General features: G+C 44.0%; 7 protein-coding genes across 7 annotated transcripts in view; 5 read left to right on the forward strand and 2 right to left on the reverse strand.

Annotated features, from left to right (window-relative positions):
* The first annotated feature begins 8,180 nt into the window (after positions 1–8,180).
* Positions 8,181–8,468, forward strand: LOC142150853 (histone H4-like). Its single transcript, XM_075206028.1, has one exon. The coding sequence runs from the start codon at positions 8,181–8,183 to the stop codon at positions 8,466–8,468; it is 288 nt and encodes a 95-aa protein (XP_075062129.1).
* A 588-nt stretch (positions 8,469–9,056) lies between these two features.
* On the reverse strand, positions 9,057–11,793 carry LOC142150253 (histone H3). Its single transcript, XM_075205462.1, has 2 exons — positions 11,687–11,793; positions 9,057–9,588 (listed from the first exon to the last, which is right to left on the reverse strand). Exon 2 carries the CDS (start codon positions 9,573–9,575, stop codon positions 9,165–9,167), a length of 411 nt encoding a protein of 136 aa, XP_075061563.1. The 5' UTR covers positions 9,576–9,588; positions 11,687–11,793; the 3' UTR covers positions 9,057–9,164.
* Positions 10,959–11,776, forward strand: LOC142150252 (histone H1B-like). Its single transcript, XM_075205461.1, has one exon. The coding sequence runs from the start codon at positions 10,982–10,984 to the stop codon at positions 11,573–11,575; it is 594 nt and encodes a 197-aa protein (XP_075061562.1). The 5' UTR covers positions 10,959–10,981; the 3' UTR covers positions 11,576–11,776.
* Positions 11,794–13,227: 1,434 nt separating the features above from the next.
* LOC142150254 (histone H2B 1.1-like) lies at positions 13,228–13,776 on the forward strand. Its single transcript, XM_075205463.1, has one exon. It carries the CDS (start codon positions 13,248–13,250, stop codon positions 13,626–13,628), a length of 381 nt encoding a protein of 126 aa, XP_075061564.1. The 5' UTR covers positions 13,228–13,247; the 3' UTR covers positions 13,629–13,776.
* Positions 13,777–15,111: 1,335 nt separating this feature from the next.
* On the forward strand, positions 15,112–15,443 carry LOC142150255 (histone H4). Its single transcript, XM_075205464.1, has one exon. It carries the CDS (start codon positions 15,132–15,134, stop codon positions 15,441–15,443), a length of 312 nt encoding a protein of 103 aa, XP_075061565.1. The 5' UTR covers positions 15,112–15,131.
* A 1,280-nt stretch (positions 15,444–16,723) lies between these two features.
* On the reverse strand, positions 16,724–17,161 carry LOC142150256 (histone H2B 1.1-like). Its single transcript, XM_075205466.1, has one exon. It carries the CDS (start codon positions 17,155–17,157, stop codon positions 16,777–16,779), a length of 381 nt encoding a protein of 126 aa, XP_075061567.1. The 5' UTR covers positions 17,158–17,161; the 3' UTR covers positions 16,724–16,776.
* Positions 17,162–17,455: 294 nt separating this feature from the next.
* LOC142150854 (histone H2A type 1-like) overlaps positions 17,456–20,126 on the forward strand; it is a 40,602-nt gene continuing 37,931 nt past the window's right edge. Inside the window, exon 1 of the mRNA XM_075206030.1 lies at positions 17,456–17,766. Coding sequence (XP_075062131.1) covers positions 17,472–17,766 — 295 coding nt within the window. The 5' untranslated portion in view covers positions 17,456–17,471. The remainder of the gene's footprint in view (positions 17,767–20,126) is intronic.

Below are 20,126 nucleotides of genomic sequence, written 5' to 3' on the forward strand. Positions count from 1 at the left end.
CCAGAAATATTAGTACTGGAATATTTACCTACGGTCACTGTTCTTGCAGTCCAGAAATATTAGTACTGCAATATATACCTATGTTCACTGTTCTTGCAGGCCAGAAATATTGGTGCTGCAATATGTACCTACGGTGACTGTTCCTGCAGTCCAGAAATATTAGTACTGCAGTATTCACCTACGGTCACTGTCCCTGCAGTCCAGAAATATTAGTACTGCAATATTTACCTACGTTCACTGTTCTTGCAGTCCAGAAACATTAGTACTGCAATATATACCTATGTTCACTGTTCTTGCAGGCCAAAAATATTGGGACTGCAATATTTACCTACAGTGACTGTTCCTGCAGTCCAGAAATATTAGTACTGCAATATTTACCTACGATCACTGTTCCTGCAGTCCAGAAATATTAGTACTGCAATATTTACCTACGTTCACTATTATTGCAGGCCAGAAATATTAGTACTGCAATATTTACCTACGTCCACTGTTCTTGCAGTCCAGAAATAATAGTACTGCAAAATTAAAATACATTCACTGTTTTTGCAGTCCAGAAATATTAGTACTGCAATATTTTCCTATGCTCTCTGTTCTTGCTGTCCAGAAATATTAGTACTGCAATATTTACCTATGTTAACTGTTCTTGCAGTCCAGAAATATTAGTACCAACAATTTAAATAATTTCACTGTTCTTGCAGGCCAGAAATATTAGTACTGCAATAATTACCTACGTTCACTTGTCTTGCAGTCCAGAAATATTAGTACTGCAAAATTAAAATACGTTCACTGTTCTTACAGTCCAGAAATATTATTACTGCAATAATTACCTATGTTAACTGTTCTTGCAGTCCAGAAATATTAGTACTGTAAAATGTAAATATGTTCACTGTTCTTGCAGGCCAGAAATATTAGTACTGCAATATACACCTATGTTCACTGTTCTTGCAGGCCAGAAATATTGGTACTGCAATATTTACCTACGGTCACTGTTCCTGCAGTCCAGAAATATTAGTACTTAAATATTTACCTACGTTCACTGTTCTTGCAGTCCAGAAATATTAGTACTGAAATATTTACGTACGTTCACTGTTCTTGCAGTCCAGAAATATTAGTACTGCAATATTTATGTACGTTCACTGTTCTTGCAGTCCAGAAATATTAGTACTGCAATATTTACCTACATGCACTGTTCTTGCAGTCCAAAAATATTAGTACTGCAATATTTACGTACGTTCACTGTACTTGCAGTCCAGAAATATTAGTACTGCAATATTTACGTACGTTCACTGTTCTTGCAGTCCAGAAATATTAGTACTGCAATATTTACCTACATGCACTGTTCTTGCAGTCCAGAAATATTAGTACTGCAATATTTACCTACATGCACTGTTCTTGCAGTCCAAAAATATTAGTACTGCAATATTTACGTACGTTCACTGTACTTGCAGTCCAGAAATATTAGTACTGCAATATTTACGTACGTTCACTGTTCTTGCAGTCCAGATATATTAGTACTGCAAAATTAAAATACTTTCACTGTTCTTGCAGTGCAGAAATGTTAGTACTGCAATATTTACCTACGTTCACTGTTCTTGCAGTCCAGAAATAATAGTACTGCAAAATTAAAATACTTTCACTGTTCTTGCAGTGCAGAAATATTAGTACTGCAATATTTACTCACGTTCACTGTTCTTGCAGTCCAGAAATATTAGTACTGCAATATTTTCCTACGTTCACTGTTCTTGCAGTCCAGAAATATTATGCAAAATTGAAATACGCTCACTGTTCTTGCAGGCCAGAAATATTGGTACCAGAAATTAAACTATAATGGAGTACACAAATTTGGAGGATAAAGTAGGGAAAGATCAAGACCCACTTCCTCTTAATGCTGAAGCTGCTGCCATTAGTCATGACATAGACGATGAAATGCCATCAACGTTGTCTGCCAAGGCCGATTACCAATCTCCTAGTAGAGGGCATGTAAAATCCAAAAACCCAAAGTTCACTAAAATTAGCAAAAAAAGGAAATTAAAAACATCTGAAAAGAAACGTAAACTTGCCAATATGCCATTTACGACACAGAGTGGCAAGGAACGGCTTAGGCCCTGGCCCGTGTTAAGGATAAATGATTTAGCTTCACCCAAGGATCTAAGCCCTCCTCCTCCCCCCCCTCCAAAAAAAAATTAAGAGAGTTAAGCTGTCATCAACAGCACAGCAAACAACTTTGCCTTTTAAACAGATGACATCACAAATCCCCAAGGCGAGTCCAAGGGTGTTAGTGGTTGTGAAGCCTGACCTTCCCATCACTGTACGGGAAGAGGTGGCTCCTACCACCATTTGCAGCACGCCCTCTGCATATGCTGGAAGGATCACCCACAGTGTAGATCCAGGTTTGGATAATGAAGGTGTCAATGTTGTACACCGGGATAAGGATATTGATGTAGCTGGCGCTGAGGAGGAACTTAACGAGGAGGATGCTCAATTGGTTATCTTAAATGAGCCACCAGGGGGGGGGGGGGGGGGGACAGTTGTTGTCCATGGGAAGAAAAAGCCCATTGTCATGCCTGGCCAGAAGACCAAGAAATCCACCTCTTCGGTCTGGAATTATTTATATCCCAATCCGGACAAGAAATGTATGGCCATAGGTAAAGCTCAATTAAGCAGGGGTAAGAATCTTGGCCACCTAGGGACACCCTCCCTCATATGTCACCTGAATAACCTTCATAATTCAGTGTTTAGTTCAGGAACTGTGGCTAGGACCGTCAGCAGTCTAGGGACACCTAAATCCCTTGGTCCTGATGTATGCACACCAGCAAAACCCTCCTCGTCAATTTCCAACACAATCTCGATCAGCTGCATTGGATGCTGTCACAAATGAAAAAATGGTAGAGGATTACTTTGCTGACACCATCCAAGTAGACATGTCACACAGTCCATATTCTTACTGGCAGGAAAAAAAAGGCAGTTTGGAAGCCCCTGTACAAACTGGCTGTATTTTACCTTAGTTGCCCCCCCTCCAGTGTGTACTCGGAAAGAGTTTTTAGTGCAGCGGGAACCTGGTCAGTGAGCGGCGAAGGAGGTTGCTTCCTCAGAACGTTAAAAAAAATGATGTTCATAAAAATGAATTATCAATTCCTCAATCAAGTACAGCACTGCCCTCCAGATAGTACAGAGGGACCTGTGGTTGTGGAGTCCAGCGGGGACAAATTGATAATGTGTGAGGAGGAGGAAGTACACACTGTAGGGGGAGAGGAATCAGAGGTTGAGGATGAGGACGACATCTTGCCTCAGTAGAGCCTGTTTAGTTTGTACAGGGAGAGATGAATAGCTTTTTTGGTGTTGGGGCCCAAACAAACCAATCATTTCAGCCACAGTTGTTTGGTAGGCCCTGTCGCTGAAATGATTGGTTTGTTAAAGTGTGCATGTCCTATTTCAACAACATAAGGGTGGGTGGGAGGGCCCAAGGACAATTCCATCTTGCACCTCTTTTTTTGGCATTATGTGCTCTTTGGAGCCTAGTTTTTCAAACTGCCATCCAGTCTGCCACTGCAGTGCCACTACTAGATGGGCCACGTGTTTGTGCCGCCCACTTGTGCCGCTTAGCTTAGACATCCAGCTATCTCGGTGCAACCTTTTGGCCTTAAAACAATATTGAGAGATGTGAGGTGTTTAGAATAGACTGGAAATCAGTGGAAATTATTGTTATTGAATGTTATAGAGGTTAATAATAGCGTAGGAGTGAAAAACAACAAAAAAAAAAACAAAAAAAAAAACAGTTTTTATTCTTAAAAAAAAATAAAAATTCAGAGCCGAAAACCCTAAATCAGAACCAAAACCTTGAGTCGGGTGTTTTGGCAAAACAAATCAGAACCCAAAACCTAAAGCTAATCAGAACTCAAAACACTAAAAGTGGCCGGTGCACACCCTTATTATTAAATGTGAATTGTATTCATTTTACTTAATTTCAAATGTAGGGCTGGTTGCAGGGAGGGAGGCCTAATTATTAAAGGGGGTGCTATGGATTTATTAATGGAACTGTTTGGGGACTCCTAAACTTTATGTACCCGTTCCCCCCCCCCCCCCCCCATATAGGGCCCCGACATCCCAGAATCCACACAAGCAGCAACTGATCTAAAGACACCAGCAGCCGCAGGTGGTGGAATGTGACAAGATCAGGTAGGAGAGAGCACGACCATCTGCCAACTGTCCTGAAGATGATGGGGCAGCGCAGAATTTGGGTGACTGTCTCGCTTAGTCAGAATTTGGTCTGTCTGCAAGGACAGTGGGGAGGTAAGTCCTGCTTCACACTGTACTGCTCGTGATATCAGAGATGCGTGCACCTATCAGTAGTGCACACAGTATTGCCTGTTTATTTGTCTAAAATGAAGACCATATCAGACAATAGGGGACACCCCTGTCTTAAGTGCCCCAGGCCCACCAGAACCTTAATCCAGCTCTGACCACAGGGATATCCGCAAACAGGCACCACATGGGGGTGTATTAATTATCTTTGATTCCTCACGGTCTTGCCATACTCAGGTTCACCTATCCATAGGCACCGATCGGCACAACACCCTGCCAGAAACCAGCACAAAACACACAAGAACAAACAAGCAGCAAAGACAGAGACCACTCACCTGGAGCGTCATGTCTCTTTGATGGCCGTGTACTCTGCTTCTCAGCAGCTGTGAGGGCAAAACACAGAAACACAAATAGTACAATTGGGGTAACAGTGCGTATACCCCTCTTACTTACATGCAGACAGCTTGGTGTAAACATGGTGGTGACAGTGGATTCTATGCTAGTGGGCACGTATCTCTAAACGGATCTTACGAGCGAGGGGAACAGTCCCTGGTGGTTAGTGGTGATACAGACGTAGGCATAGTGCCAAATTATTATATGGCTACAGGCTCTAAGCCTGACTCACGTGCCCAACCTAGGCTCTAAACCTAATAAATGCAGGACAGGCTCCAAGCCTGAATCCACCCCGGCCCCCAGGGTCATGGCCTGGCCAATTGTACCCCAAATATTAATGTCTTGAAATACACCTAAAAAGCCCCCGGGCCTTGTACATGACTATCTACTCCACGGTCCTAGTGCCTATAGATGTGCCCACATTATGTAAATCATAGTTACCTGCTCCGCGCAGGAATCAGATGTTCTCCAACCGTTTCCACTTCTTCCAGTCCTTCCAGCCAATGGTGCCTCTTCTCCTGTTCGGTGCTGAAATTGATTGAAGTGACTCTGTCCTCTTCAGGCTGCGCTGGACTCAGCAAAATTCAAATGGTCGACTAAGAGCCGGGACTGGCTGGTCATTGATTGGCTGACCGCTATCATGTTCAGATTCGCTGTTGTCAATCCCGGTGAGAGCGTACGGGAGCCCAGACTTACCTGCCCTTGATCAGAGGTCTAGTAAGCAGAATCCTCTTCTTTTTTAACCTCCTTGTTGGCTCCAGTGCTGTCTTCCTCAGGATACCCTTCTACACTGAGACTTACAGTACCGCAACAGTTTAATTTGTGTATCTCTTCCCTCAGTTTTGAATTTCAGTAAAGGAGAGTTTGGTGGTCTGGGTATGATGGTGTATTCTTCAGCCTCATCAATGGTCCATCCAAATGCAGCCCGAATTAAACTTTTATTTATTTCAGTGATAAAAATTGTAAATACAATATTTAGATTTAGCAGTGAATTAATGGGAAGAAAAAAACTAGAAGAGTATTTCTATACCTCTTAAACATGAAATTAGTATAAATAATGTGATACTAAAACCCTTCCTCTCCTGTTTTGTGTCGTCTCTGAAACTATATTACTTTGCTTTTAAATGGAAAAAAAAGTGTTGTTTAATTTTATAATGGTGCTTTAATGCTTATAAAGTTCTTGTGAAACTTGAAACAAACACGTTATAAAGTAGAAACACCATTCATGAGAGAAATTACTTCTCAGCTAGTTTAGTATTACAACATCGCCACCTGCTGTCCAATAAGCTACTTGTGGCTGAGATGTCCGCTTTATTATAGAGCCCGCTTTCCCGGCAACCCTTGTCAATGCCGAGCTGCATTCTGGGAGATGTAGTTTGGATAGAAGGCGGAAGGAATTGGAAGCAGGTAATGTAATAAAGTGTTATTGTGTGCGCACAAGGAAGGGCCATGGTCACCTCACATTGGGGCACATTTATCAATCATCGGCAAAAATGAACAATAGTTATCAATCCTTATCGGATGGATAAGGATTGAACTATTTCTCAGATTTATTAAAAACGGATCACAGAAGCAGCAGTTGCGATAAACTGCTGTTCCTGTGATAAAAAAAAATCACACTTACCCCGCCTCTTCCGAATGCGGTGTCCACGGATCTCCTCCAGGTGTTCTTCATTTTTCTTTACTCTGGAACTGCGCATGTGCAGTTCGAAAAACTGCACATGCGCAAAAAAAAACATCCCCGATCTGTCTCTGCAACTATAGTTGCAGAGACAGCGGTGAATGACAGCGAGGGATCATGTGATCCCTCCACACATGCGCTGTCCAGCTCTGCTCTTCGGACCAGAGCTGACAGCACTGAAATCTGACAGCACTGAAATCTGACATTTATGATAATAAGCGCCAGCTTCAGCTGGCGTACATTATCAAGACAAGTTTCCCCCCAAAAAATAGTTTTTTTCGGAACATGTTAGATTACGGCCAAGAGAAGTCACCATACTATTCGGTGACTGCTCCCAAAAACGTAGAGGAGTGCAAAGCAGCATATATCCACGATATCTGCTACGATGCACCCTTTATAAATATGCGGAGGACACAGAGGGACCTTAATTTCACGGTAAGAGCACTATTGTGCTTTCTTAAATATGCCCCATTGGCTTTGGAAGTGCTGGGACGTCCCCAGCCTGCTCCCCTAAAAACATCCCTTAGGTGCTGCACACACCGGCCACTAGTACTTGTGACATTGAAGGGGCATCACTCAGTGGGACATATCTCCCAACTGTCACCGAATCAGGACAAAAGTCCTTAAATGTGGGACGGCAGGACTGTCCCTCCAGAATCAATTGCTTCCATGGTGTTGGTGGTTATCACGTTGAACAACCCGGCCAGTGTGGTAAACAGCCCGGCTGACATGTTGATCTCATCTGGAGGGACAGATTGCTGCTCGGTATGTTCTTAGTATGTTGATCACTCCCATGTGAAACAGGCTTGTAAAACATGACAGGTCCTCTTTAAATTACACCCTTCATGTATGCAGTGAGGCAGCCATGTTGTTTCCTGAACTAATATTCATGAGAATACAAGATATCAAGTGACCAGTAGGTAGTGACCACTGAGGCCTGAAGTACAGAGATTCCTCTTGTTCCTAATTAATTGATGTTGCACTGAAGGCTGCATTGTTCATGTATATTGGTTTACCCCCAACATGTCTGTATCCACTGTGTGCAGGTGGAGACCACTGTAAGATGCAGTTTGACTTGTGATCAAAAACTTGTTTATGTATCTTGAGAGATCTCAAGCTATAACATTAATTAAAAATAATATATAGTAATATGTGTTTGTTACTTTGCAGCCTGTGTTACAGAATGAATGGACAGTGCTGAGTCAAGGTACCTTCAATATGGGCATGAGAGGCTGCAAGCAGACTAAATATACATCTCAACTATGCCCAGCACCCTGCTCTTGGTGTTGAAAAATAATTAAGAGAAGGAATTTGATAAAGCCAGAGAAGTACACAGATGCCAGCGAACATATTTTGCTCAGCTTACTTTGTAGAGGATTAGTCTTTGGGTTTTTACTACAAATACTACATTGTGAACTATCATAATGATTATCTTGTAGCTTAAACCACTAGAATGTTTTACATTTACATAATATGCAGTCAAACAACCAAAAACCGCGCACACAGCCATGTACAATCGATCAACTAAAGGAGACATTAAATTGCTTTACTTCGTAAGCTATACACTGCAAACAATAGGAGCGACTGAGCGGGAATTTTAAATTCGCAAACGGTTGAGCGCTCAGCGAATCAGTGATAAGGGGGGAACCGAAGCCCGCGTCACACAACGTACAAAGAACCGCTGCCTACTGGACACGCCCCCTTCCTCTTATGTCCCCTATCAGGTCCGACCCAGCTGCATAAAAGAAGCTTGTTGCGCAGCTAAACTGTATCAGTTGGAACATTTTTGACTGAAAGTTACATCATGTCTGGACGCGGTAAAGGAGGCAAGGGGCACAGGAAGGTTCTCCGTGATAACATCCAGGGCATCACTAAACCAGCTATCCGTCGTTTAGCTCGTAGGGGAGGTGTGAAGCGCATCTCTGGGCTCATCTACGAGGAAACCCGCGGTGTCTTGAAGGTCTTCCTGGAGAATGTGATCCGTGATGCCGTCACTTACACAGAGCACGCAAAGAGAAAGACTGTCACAGCCATGGATGTCGTGTATGCCCTGAAACGTCAGGGTCGCACTCTGTACGGATTCGGAGGCTAATTTCTTTGTCTATCCCATTACAAACCACAAAGGCCCTTCTAAGGGCCGCCCACTATGTCTGTAAAGAGCTGTACGACTAATGTCCAGGACCGTGAGAGGTTTAGCTCCCTAATATCACGTTACACACACACCTATGATTACTTGTTTCTGCACAATACTGTGATTATCGACGCCATCGTTCAGTCTGTAATTTATATTAGCTATAATGGGGCCACATCGATTTCATCCCGTGTATAAATTGAGCGGTCTAATCTGTTTACAGCATGCGTCTACTAATTTATACCCCCACATGCTGCTTGCCATATTTGGGTGGATGTGCAAGTGAATCACTACCCCGGAACCCGCTTGCTCTTTGGAGCCACCCACCTTTTCCCGAGATATTGTGTAAAAGGCTGTTGGCTTTGGGAGGGGAATGTTGACGGATTCCCGTGAATTGCACAGTATTACCAGAGGGAACAAAGGAAACGAGTCAGACGTGGACAACAACGGCCCAGTGTTAATTATCTAATCGCGCTGATCATATAGAATATGTGTAATTAGAATCCACATCGGCAAACAAAATGCAGAGATTTTACACATAGATAATAACTTCTGATTAAAATGTTACTACACAGAATAATGCTGCAGCTCGTTTAGAGAAAGATTTGGTGGCTCTGAAAAGAGCCTTTGTGCTGTGTGTAAGTCAGTGCCGAGTCCTTATGCCCTCTCCCCTCGGATCCTGCGGGCCAGCTGGATGTCTTTGGGCATGATGGTCACCCTCTTAGCGTGGATGGCGCACAGGTTGGTGTCCTCGAAGAGCCCCACCAGATAAGCCTCGCTGGCCTCTTGCAGAGCCATGACAGCCGAGCTCTGGAAGCGCAGGTCGGTCTTGAAGTCCTGGGCGATCTCCCGCACCAAGCGCTGGAAGGGCAGCTTGCGGATCAACAGCTCAGTGGACTTCTGGTAGCGGCGGATCTCCCTCAGAGCGACGGTGCCTGGCCGGTAACGGTGAGGTTTCTTCACACCACCGGTAGCTGGGGCGCTCTTCCGGGCGGCTTTAGTTGCCAGCTGCTTGCGGGGAGCTTTCCCACCGGTGGACTTACGAGCGGTCTGCTTGGTCCTGGCCATAGTTCTACTGATTCTATAAAGAATATAAGATGCAGATTCTTAACAATCCTATTTATACAGTGTGCTGCAATGCAATTGGATGAGTTAAGAACGCCCTTCAAATTGATTGGCTTAAAAACTGCGTCTTAACTTTCAAAATGCCCGCCTAAATTCTTTGCTTATTACTTGACTCGTAATTTTTAATATTATATATTATTATAACTTAAGAAGGCCTGGCAAGCTCTCGAATTAAATGATGTGTAATAATAAAAAATTAAGTGTTTCCAGTCACGATAATTACAATGTATGTAAAAAAGCTATCCACATTGACCACACGGGGGTGCCATTGCATCACATTCAGCGAAGACGAGAGGGATAATAACTAGGGATAGTAAAAGGATTCGAACCACGTCAGGGAATATAATCACTTTTGTAGATCTATATTTATGCCTTGTTGATAATGACAAACACGGGTTTTAAATTATCGATCTGAAATCACTGTGCAATTATTTGTATTTGTGATCCAATGTTTTCCTGCTCTTCTTGGAGTCTCCACGGCCGAGGCCTCTGCTGGAGGCTTTGATTGTTTCAGACATTTTTCCCGCACAAAACCAAACCACTGGTGACCTGGGGTCACTATATATCCGAATACGTAGGTGGCTATAATAGCCCTGGACAATGCCTTTTCATTACATCAGGTGGTTTGCTTAGCAAAAATTCGATTAATGTCCCCTTCCTCCCAATGCCAACTGAAGGGGATGAAGGGAAGCTGGACAAGTTACCAGCAGTTCCCGCAGACCGCAAGGGGTTGTTGAGATGACCTGAACACAACAAGCTGTGTTTGTCTGTGAACATCTGCAGTCGTTTCTACCTGTGGCAGCTGACTATCTCAAGCTCTAGGCTGCTGGTAATCATCTATTGAGAGTTATCTGGTAGGACCCTGCCATTAATGTATGGATAAGAGAGATGAGACCCGTTGTAGATGGTAAAGAGGTCGGATATGTTTTTAGTACCTTTGATAAGCTTACTCAGCAGCAAATGTCAGCACATGATTTACAGCTGACAAGCTGGAGAACGAGCAGACACTATCATATGTCCTATAAAGGTCTCATTACTTCCCTCAAAAGAAACACAAAAGAGATCGCAGACATCCTGGAACTGCAGAGAAGGAATAGTGGGCGTGGCTTCGCTATCCACCAATAAACACAGCGGCTGGTTCTTTATCTCAGCCAATGGCCGCATATCCCTGAGCTGTATATAAATTCTTGGTTGAACAAGTCCTACAACTAAACGTGTCAGTTTGAGCATAGAGTCATAGTCATTTGTATTGGAGGATGTCTGAGCCAGTCCCAGCCGCAGCGCCTGCTGCTCCAGCAGAGGCCCCCGCCAAGAGTAAGCGGCCCAAGAAAGCAGCTTCAGCAGGATCCATGAAGAGCAGCAAAGCGTCCGGTCCCAGCGTGTCTGAGCAGATTGTAAAGGTGGCAGCTGCATCCAAGGAGCGTAATGGGATTTCCCTGGCCGCTGTGAAGAAAGCTCTGGCTGCCGGAGGATACGATGTGGAGAAGAACAACAGCCGCCTGAAGTTGGCGATCAAGAGCTTGGTGACCAAAGAAACCCTCATCCAGGTGAAAGGCAGCGGTGCCTCCGGCTCCTTTAAGCTGAACAAGAAACAGTTGGACAGCAAGGACAAGGCGGTGAAGAAGGCAGCAGTGGCCAAAGCCAAGAAAGTATCCAAGTCCCCCAAGAAGGCTCCGAGCGCATCCAAGAGCCCTAAAAAGGCGAAAAAACCGGCAGTTGCCAAGAAGGCTGCAAAAAGCCCAAAGAAGCCAAAAGTCGCTGTGAAATCCAAGAAGGTGGCCAAGAGCCCGGCCAAGAAGGCAGCGAAGCCTAAAGTGACCAAGAGCCCGGCCAAGAAGGCGGCTAAGCCTAAAGTGGCCAAGAAGGCAGCGAAGCCTAAAGTGACCAAGAGCCCGGCTAAGAAAGCAGCGAAGCCCAAGAAGACAGCTCCTAAGAAGAAGTAAAACTGCAGATCCGCACTCCGGTGCCCCGTTACACAAAGGCTCTTTTGAGAGCCACCCACTCGGTCTTGACTGAGCTATAATGTACCCCCCCATCCATCCTCTATCTTTTACCCTGTGGTGGTGACTGCTTCTGGCTCAACAAAGCAGATGTGAACCCCTTATGGTCCCCGGTAACAAATACCTCCAGACATCTGACTAGTTTACACACACATTGATAGTTACATACACATGACGTCAGTGCACCGTGACAATGGTTATTTTCTATAAGCAATTATGTCGCTCTTCTACACCCCGTGTGTAGCTTCATAAACCGTTTACTGCCCCTGAACAAAATGAGCAAAGGACGGAAACTCCTTATGTTTATATTACGGGATTATTTTCTTACTAGGTCATACGCTATACAACTGCTACCTATTGGACGGTTATGTCAGATTATTTAAATCCAGTGATTATCATCAAGTATTTGTTATCGACACCATAGGAAGCTTGTATTGGTCTCCGATTCACTGTGCTGACAAGTGTCATACACCGTAGTAACGTATCTCTTATATACTATTACTGTGTGTAAATCAATACTACCACCGTGTGATCAGTAGTGACGTCTGCCGTTTATCAGATACATTGTAATTTTTAAGATTGTTTACAATAAATGGTTTTCTAGTCTTTCAACTTTAATTCGGGAGCCTGTCAGGTCTTACGTAGGTAAAATTCTAATAGTAATATTATCGCTTCAGATTTAAGTGGTAAGCAAAATATAAAGCAGGCGTTCTGAAGGACGCAAGGAATATTAAATGAAAGTTTGAAGGACTGAACAGCAGAATCTGAGGAGAAAAGGCTGTTTCTCGTCTAGCTCAATAGTAAAACTGTCAGTGAGCTTCCGACTATCCAGATAAAGCAATAAGTAATGTATAAAGCTCTCGCAAGAAAATGTGGGTGGCCCTGAAAAGAGCCTTTGTGTTGTGGGGGTGTCAGTGGGGAGTAAATCACTTGCTCTTAGCTGCCTTGTGGCTCTCGGTCTTCTTGGGCAGCAGCACGGCCTGGATGTTGGGCAGGACGCCTCCCTGGGCGATCGTCACCCCACCGAGCAGCTTGTTTAGCTCTTCATCGTTGCGCACAGCCAGCTGCAGGTGGCGGGGGATGATGCGGGTCTTCTTGTTATCACGGGCGGCATTTCCTGCCAACTCCAGAATCTCAGCCGTTAGGTACTCGAGCACGGCGGCCAGATAGACAGGAGCTCCGGCTCCCACACGCTCGGCATAATTACCCTTTCTCAAAAGACGGTGAACACGTCCAACTGGAAACTGAAGCCCAGCCCGAGATGAGCGAGTCTTGGCCTTGTTTGCCTCTACCAGACATTTTCAGTTGCGTATTTCGTAATAAACTACTGTGATTAAACTCCTCCCTCATCCTTTTATTTATACCTTTCAGTGACAAACTCCTGCATCTCTGATTGGTCTGTTTTCGGACTAGCCAATGCAGCTGATGTTCAGGTATCCACCAATCCGTATAAGATAGAGGTGGGTATGATATTGAAACACATCACATGACATGACTAGCCAATAGCATATAGAGCTGGATATAAGTCTTATTTACATGGGCTGCCTATAAATAGGGCGATTGTGGGAGGTGCAAGTAATAGTCGCTGACTCACTGACCAGTATTTGTTTTAAGAATGCCTGATCCAGCAAAGTCTGCTCCTGCGGCCAAAAAGGGCTCCAAGAAAGCCGTGACCAAGACCCAGAAGAAAGACGGGAAGAAGCGTAGAAAGACCAGGAAGGAGAGTTATGCTATCTACGTGTACAAGGTGCTGAAGCAGGTCCACCCTGATACCGGCATCTCCTCCAAGGCCATGGGTATCATGAACTCCTTTGTTAATGACATTTTTGAGCGCATCGCAGGAGAAGCCTCCCGCCTGGCTCACTACAACAAGCGCTCCACCATCACCTCCCGGGAGATCCAGACCGCTGTGCGTCTACTGCTGCCCGGTGAGCTGGCCAAGCACGCCGTGTCTGAGGGCACCAAGGCCGTCACCAAGTACACCAGCGCCAAGTAATCTGCAAATTCCTCCTTTCCGAGTTGCCACAAAGGCTCTTTTAAGAGCCACCCAAATCTTCTTAATCGAGGCTATGACACTTGTTGGATCCCGCTGCTCTTTGTGTTCCTTGCAAACACAAGCCCACGTGCAGCTCTTACTGTCCGGGTACCCGTCTATAAACATAACGTGTTCGCTTTCAGCAAACATGAATGAAATGCCTTTTAGATCTCGTATGTCAGTAAATCATTCTGTCCTTACCTTCTGTTACCAAACTGCACCTGGCTGCTCTCTAACTGCCCCGTGCTCCCTGCTGCATCTAGGCGGCTAGAAGGAACTCTGACCCGACTAGTATCAGCTGCCTGACCGGTATTTAGCGCCTCTAGAGCAGGCTGTGCTGTCCGGGCTTCTCATTAGAAATCTGTTGACCACTGGCTATAGTTCTTCTGCAGACCAGGTACCGGTGCCAACACAACATATTTAATTCTGTCGGCTCTCATAAAGCATACAATATACATTAGTAACAATACATTGTGGCACATACACTGGCGAAACTAAGGGAGGAATAACCTTTATTAAAACACAGTGGTGGTCACCTCCCAGTCATCTGCGGACTAAATGGGCAATCCCGGATAGCCAGCAAGCACAGAAAGGTCTCAACCTGGACACATTTAAGAATTCTAAATGCGTGAAATTAGACATTACAAACAAGGTACTTTCAATATGGGGTACAGGGATTGCTGAACAGTCAGTACTGCCCAGCATCCTGCTCTCGCCACATGAGAGCGTTACTTCACCAGAGCTTGCGGTGTTTTGAAAATAACCATTGAAGTCCAGTTGTTTTTTTTTATATCTTTATATCATTACAGATGTTGCTGTCATTTGACATACACTAGGCTGGTTCTACGCTTTAAAAAGTCAATTTCAGGCAGAAATCCTCATTCTAATGCATTATTCAAATAAGTCATATTATATTTAGTGTTTTTATTTGTGGCTGCAGTTAAAAATGTACAGAGCCTGTCACTAGTAAATTCAAAGGTATTTAAAGGAATACAAGATTAGATCCAACTGAAACACGACAGATAACTACACTGCTACCACCTTATATTACAAATATATTATTACTTTCATCATCAATATATGTTAACAACCGACCAGTGTTATAGATTGCAGATTAAAACTCTAAAATGTGTAATTTCTACATAATAAAATGCCGTCACACAACTTGAAAAAAACAGACAGATAACCATTCAGCTAAAATGAGAAACTAAATTAAATAAGATCATAAGCTAAACACTACAATGACTATAAGCGACGCGGCGGGAATTTTAAAATCTTTAACGGCTGCTCGTTCAGCCAATCGGCAAGGGGAACGAAAGCCACATGTAGCAATAATTATCAAATGACACGCCCATTTCTTCCTCTATACTTTGTGTCCTTTCAGGTCCGACTTAACTGTATTAAAGAAGTTTGCTGTACAACCAATTCACATCAGTTGATTAGGCAACGCCAGCAGTGCAAATCATGTCTGGACGCGGTAAAGGAGGCAAGGGGCTCGGGAAAGGCGGTGCTAAGAGGCACAGGAAGGTGCTCCGTGATAACATCCAGGGCATCACTAAACCAGCTATCCGTCGTTTAGCTCGTAGGGGAGGTGTGAAGCGCATCTCTGGGCTCATCTACGAGGAGACCCGCGGTGTCCTGAAGGTCTTCCTGGAGAATGTGATCCGTGATGCCGTCACTTACACAGAGCACGCAAAGAGAAAGACTGTCACAGCCATGGATGTCGTGTATGCCCTGAAACGTCAGGGTCGCACTCTGTACGGGTTTGGAGGTTAATTTCTCTGTATCCCATTACACACAAAGGCTCTTTTAAGAGCCACCCACTCAGTCTTCAAAGAGCTGTAAGTTTACTATTATGCCCATGATTACTGGAGGAATAGGTCTGTAGCATTTTAAGATACTACAGCATATCACCCCACGGCTTTGTTACACGTAGATCCAATACATGAGTGAATAGTGACACCATCACTCGCAGCCTGTTCTGAGTGCGGGAGTTACACCGCAGACATCCGTCTCAACCATTGTATAAAGTAGGCGAAGACCACTAATCTATGCTTTTACAACGTGTAGTCAAATGAGCGTAAATCCCAGCTGTGGAACGGGTTTACATGTTGGGGGACGAGTACAGGGAAACGTAACCAGGAGACTTTCAAAAAATACAAAGCAACATAATAAACGGGGTAATAATACAAAGGGTGTCATAGCATCGATTGAGAAAGACATTATATTCTTCCTGCCCCATACCAGCCAAAATGAAAAAATATTGATTACCACCTCGTATCCAGAAGCAGTGGTTCTTTCAGGGTGGGTTTCCCACAGGAATTGAGAAATACGTATCCTGGGGAAATTATAAAGACTCTACAGGGAAAATCTTGTGGCAAGACCCTAGCGTACCATCCCCCTATCCACGAACTAATTGGTAATGTGAGTGTTGCAATGGTGCGTTAAACATTTTCTCTGCACATATGTCAGCACGGAGGGAGGAGACTGGGAGAAGACCCTGCAACAGCTCCTCTTTACATTTAACGAGGTATCTCAGGAGTCCACCAAGTTTTCTCTATTCAAGAGTCTATATGGGCGGCGAGTGATGCATCCATTAGATACGAGAAAGCTGGGAAAGCCCCTTTTTCAATCGCTTAGGTCTCCACTATGTACGGTTTCGGAGGCCAATTTCTTTGCCATGTTGAAAAACAAAAAGGCTCTTTTGAGAGCCTCCCACTCAATCTTCAAAGAGTTGTAGTATGTCCATGTCCTAGAGCACAAACATACCCCCATATACCACTTATTTCATCTAGATTCTACGCATGGCAGTTTTAGAACATCTATTACTCAAGACCTGTTATTCACGTTATTAAAAGACCTTGGGCTGCACAGCGTTACAAATATCGGCCCTTACATGATCTGAAGGGAAATGCTAGGCAGTGATTAAAGCGTAAGGAACAATATGTGGGGTATTGCAAGAACGAGTAGCTTGAAATGTGATGGTTTCGCGGAGATAAAAAACACCACAAAGAACATGCGGGATCTAGCAAATGTCATAGCCTCGATTGAGAAGATTTGGGTGGCTCTTAAAAGAGCCTTTGTGTTATCTTAGAACAGAGATTGCAGATTACTTGGCGCTGGTGTACTTGGTGACGGCCTTGGTGCCCTCAGACACGGCGTGCTTTGCCAGCTCACCGGGCAGCAGTAGACGCACAGCGGTCTGGATCTCCCGGGAGGTGATGGTGGAGCGCTTGTTGTAGTGAGCCAGGCGGGAGGCTTCGCCTGCGATGCGCTCAAAAATGTCATTAACAAAGGAGTTCATGATACCCATGGCCTTGGAGGAGATGCCGGTATCAGGGTGGACCTGCTTCAGCACCTTGTACACGTAGATAGCATAACTCTCCTTCCTGGTCTTTCTACGCTTCTTCCCATCTTTCTTCTGGGTCTTGGTCACGGCTTTCTTGGAGCCCTTTTTGGCCGCAGGTGCAGACTTGGCTGGTTCAGGCATTGCAATAACAAGATCTCGACAGAGTGTAAAGAAACTATTGCTAGCACCGCCCACAATCGCTGTATTTATAGGCAGTCTATGTAAATTAACCTTATCTTCAGCTCTAGGCGCTATTGGTTAGTTCTGTCACGGGATCTTTAGAAAAGCTATACCCCTTCTCCCTGTGCTGATTGGTGAGTGCCCGAACATTTTTGTCACTGGCCAGTCTGAAAACGGACCAATCACAGATGCAGTCGTTTGTTTTTCGAACATATAAATAAAGGAATGAAGGCGGAGTTTGCTACTCGTGTGTATTGAATTAACCTGAGCATAACATGTCTGGTAGAGGCAAACAAGGCGGTAAGACCCGGGCTAAGGCCAAGACTCGCTCATCTCGGGCCGGTCTTCAGTTTCCTGTTGGCCGTGTTCACCGTCTTTTGAGGAAGGGGAACTATGCTCATCGTGTGGGAGCCGGAGCTCCTGTCTATCTGGCCGCCGTGCTCGAGTACCTGACGGCTGAGATTCTGGAGTTGGCTGGAAATGCCGCCCGTGATAACAAGAAGACCCGTATCATCCCCCGCCACCTGCAGCTGGCTGTGCGCAACGACGAAGAGCTAAACAAGCTGCTCGGTGGGGTGACGATCGCCCAGGGAGGCGTCCTGCCCAACATCCAGGCCGTGCTGCTGCCCAAGAAGACCGAGAGCCACAAGGCAGCTAAGAGCAAGTGATTTACTCCCCACTGACACCCCCACAACACAAAGGCTCTTTTCAGAGCCACCCACGTTTTCTTACTAGAGCTCTATACACATTACTATTCGTTTTATCTGGGTAATCAAAGGTTCCCTGGTAGTTCTACTTTTGAGCCAGATACGGTTTCCCACAATTTTCCCACAATTTAGCTGTCCCGTTTCATACACATTTTCAGCTCTAAATTATGCACGTAGCCTTTATTCTCATTGGAACTGCTCCATGGATCCTTTCAACCACATATATCAGCGGCTTCGTGTAGTAGAAAGCAGTGAGATGGGGTCTCACTTGCTGTAGAGAGAGCATTAGGTGGCTCCGAGAAGAGCCTTTGTGCTGTGTATAAAGGAGTGACGAGAAGCTGCTCTTTCCCCTTAGATTTCGAGGGCCAGCCATTCAAAATTGATTGATTTAAACACATTTCATTGGCTCTTTCAAATGCGTGTAATTTTTGCTTACTAGATAAATCTGAATTAATCCGATTACAGGCAGGCTCTCGAATTAAAATTGGTTACAGTATAAAGTATTATACATGCTACCAGACCTAAAAATGACGATGTATCTGAAAAGGAAAAACACAGGCAGCTATCAATACTGACCACACGGTGATGCTATTGTTCCACATAACTTTTATAGATGAGAGAGATGCTAGATTGACACTTGAAAGTACAGGGAATCGGAGAACAACAGGCAATACAAGCTTCCTATAGCTTGATGACTCATACTTATTTATAATGATAATCACTAGATTTTAATAATAAATCTTACATGACTGCAATTTCTGACCTTCAGATAAAGTATTGCAACAACATCTGCACTCGCACAATCATATATTGTAGCAAAGAACTTTGTATCGGTAGATTTTGTTTTATAAACTTCCTAAAACTCACCAACAATAATTTAACAATGTCGTGCAAATTTGGAAGTGTGTTCACACTCACCACCGTCCTTCGAAAATGTGCTGATAGTTCCACCAACTGTGATGCCTTTTGTGTTTGTGCATATTTAAACATATGGTGTTGTGTAAAAGTACAACATAAGCACACTTAGATACAATGATCACTTCATAGAGAATCAGTAATAAACGTTCTATATGTGCTCTATTTGTTCCACTATCCAAGTGTATATAACATGAACTGTAAACCCATGTACAAATATATAATCTCAATAAGGTCTCTTACTGGTGTGCTAGGTGTCCTCACACACACACACACACACATATAGTCAAAGTCGTATAATTGGATGAACGAAAGTATTGGTTTAATATTGGTTTGCCGTGCAATTGCGAAGAGTACGCCACGTAACACGTGGCGTGATGCGATCGCACTGTAACATACGCACGCACACACTCGCATTACAACATTTAGTTATTTATACCAAATTTCAGCCCTTTTTGATTTTTTTTTCCCCACACACACTAAGAATTTAGTAGGTCAGTGTATAACTCTGCCCAGCAGGTGGCGCCGCAACTTTTTTTTTTTTTTTACACACAGACGCCACCTAGCATTTATATATATATATATATATATATATATATATATATATATATATATATATATATATATATATATATAATATGTACACTTCAGTGATACTCAAGGTTCAGGTTGTGGGAAAGGTGGCATGTCTGGTATCATACTGAAACCCTATTCATCAGCAGCTGTCCGGTGCAGTCGGCGAAGAGATCACACATTGCATACTTTAGTTATTGATATTAGGGAATACACCTTTGTATGATGCTGGCTATGAAAGGAGCAGACCCCCCTGGATAGACGACCCCCACCTTTGGATTCATTAGATTGAATCAGCCTATGATCTGTTTACCCTGGACCCACACAACGTCTGGACCTATAGAAACAATCTACGTCATCTCTATTGTTCAAGTGTAACACTGTACTGTATATAATCATAGCTGCACACCCTTTGGCTCTCAGTCAACTCTGACACAGTATTCTAACAGATATACTGTCCACCAGGTCCCGTGGGTGCGCAGCGAGCGCATGCGATAGCATTGGTATGTACTTATCTTTTGGTATTGGCTGTGCTGTACTGTACTTTATCATAATATAATCATGTATTGAATTGTTGACTATTTACATCTGCTAAAATAAACCACCTTGTGCTTTGGAAACACATACAATTGATTGGCCAATGCTTATTTTAAAACAATAGAATTACTTTAATAATTGGGGGCTCGTGAGTTTAGGAGTTACGTTATCGGCAGGTATGCAACGCTTACGGTATTC

Source organism: Mixophyes fleayi, chromosome 4, assembly GCF_038048845.1.
Source record: "Mixophyes fleayi isolate aMixFle1 chromosome 4, aMixFle1.hap1, whole genome shotgun sequence".
Taxonomy (NCBI): Eukaryota; Metazoa; Chordata; class Amphibia; order Anura; family Limnodynastidae; genus Mixophyes; species Mixophyes fleayi.

What these genes read in the sequence shown, in the direction of transcription:
- LOC142150853 (XM_075206028.1), top strand. Translation starts at nt 8,181, where the DNA reads ATGTCTGGACGCGGTAAAGGAGGCAAGGGGCACAGGAAGGTTCTCCGT.
- LOC142150253 (XM_075205462.1), bottom strand. Translation starts at nt 9,575, where the DNA reads ATGGCCAGGACCAAGCAGACCGCTCGTAAGTCCACCGGTGGGAAAGCT.
- LOC142150252 (XM_075205461.1), top strand. Translation starts at nt 10,982, where the DNA reads ATGAAGAGCAGCAAAGCGTCCGGTCCCAGCGTGTCTGAGCAGATTGTA.
- LOC142150254 (XM_075205463.1), top strand. Translation starts at nt 13,248, where the DNA reads ATGCCTGATCCAGCAAAGTCTGCTCCTGCGGCCAAAAAGGGCTCCAAG.
- LOC142150255 (XM_075205464.1), top strand. Translation starts at nt 15,132, where the DNA reads ATGTCTGGACGCGGTAAAGGAGGCAAGGGGCTCGGGAAAGGCGGTGCT.
- LOC142150256 (XM_075205466.1), bottom strand. Translation starts at nt 17,157, where the DNA reads ATGCCTGAACCAGCCAAGTCTGCACCTGCGGCCAAAAAGGGCTCCAAG.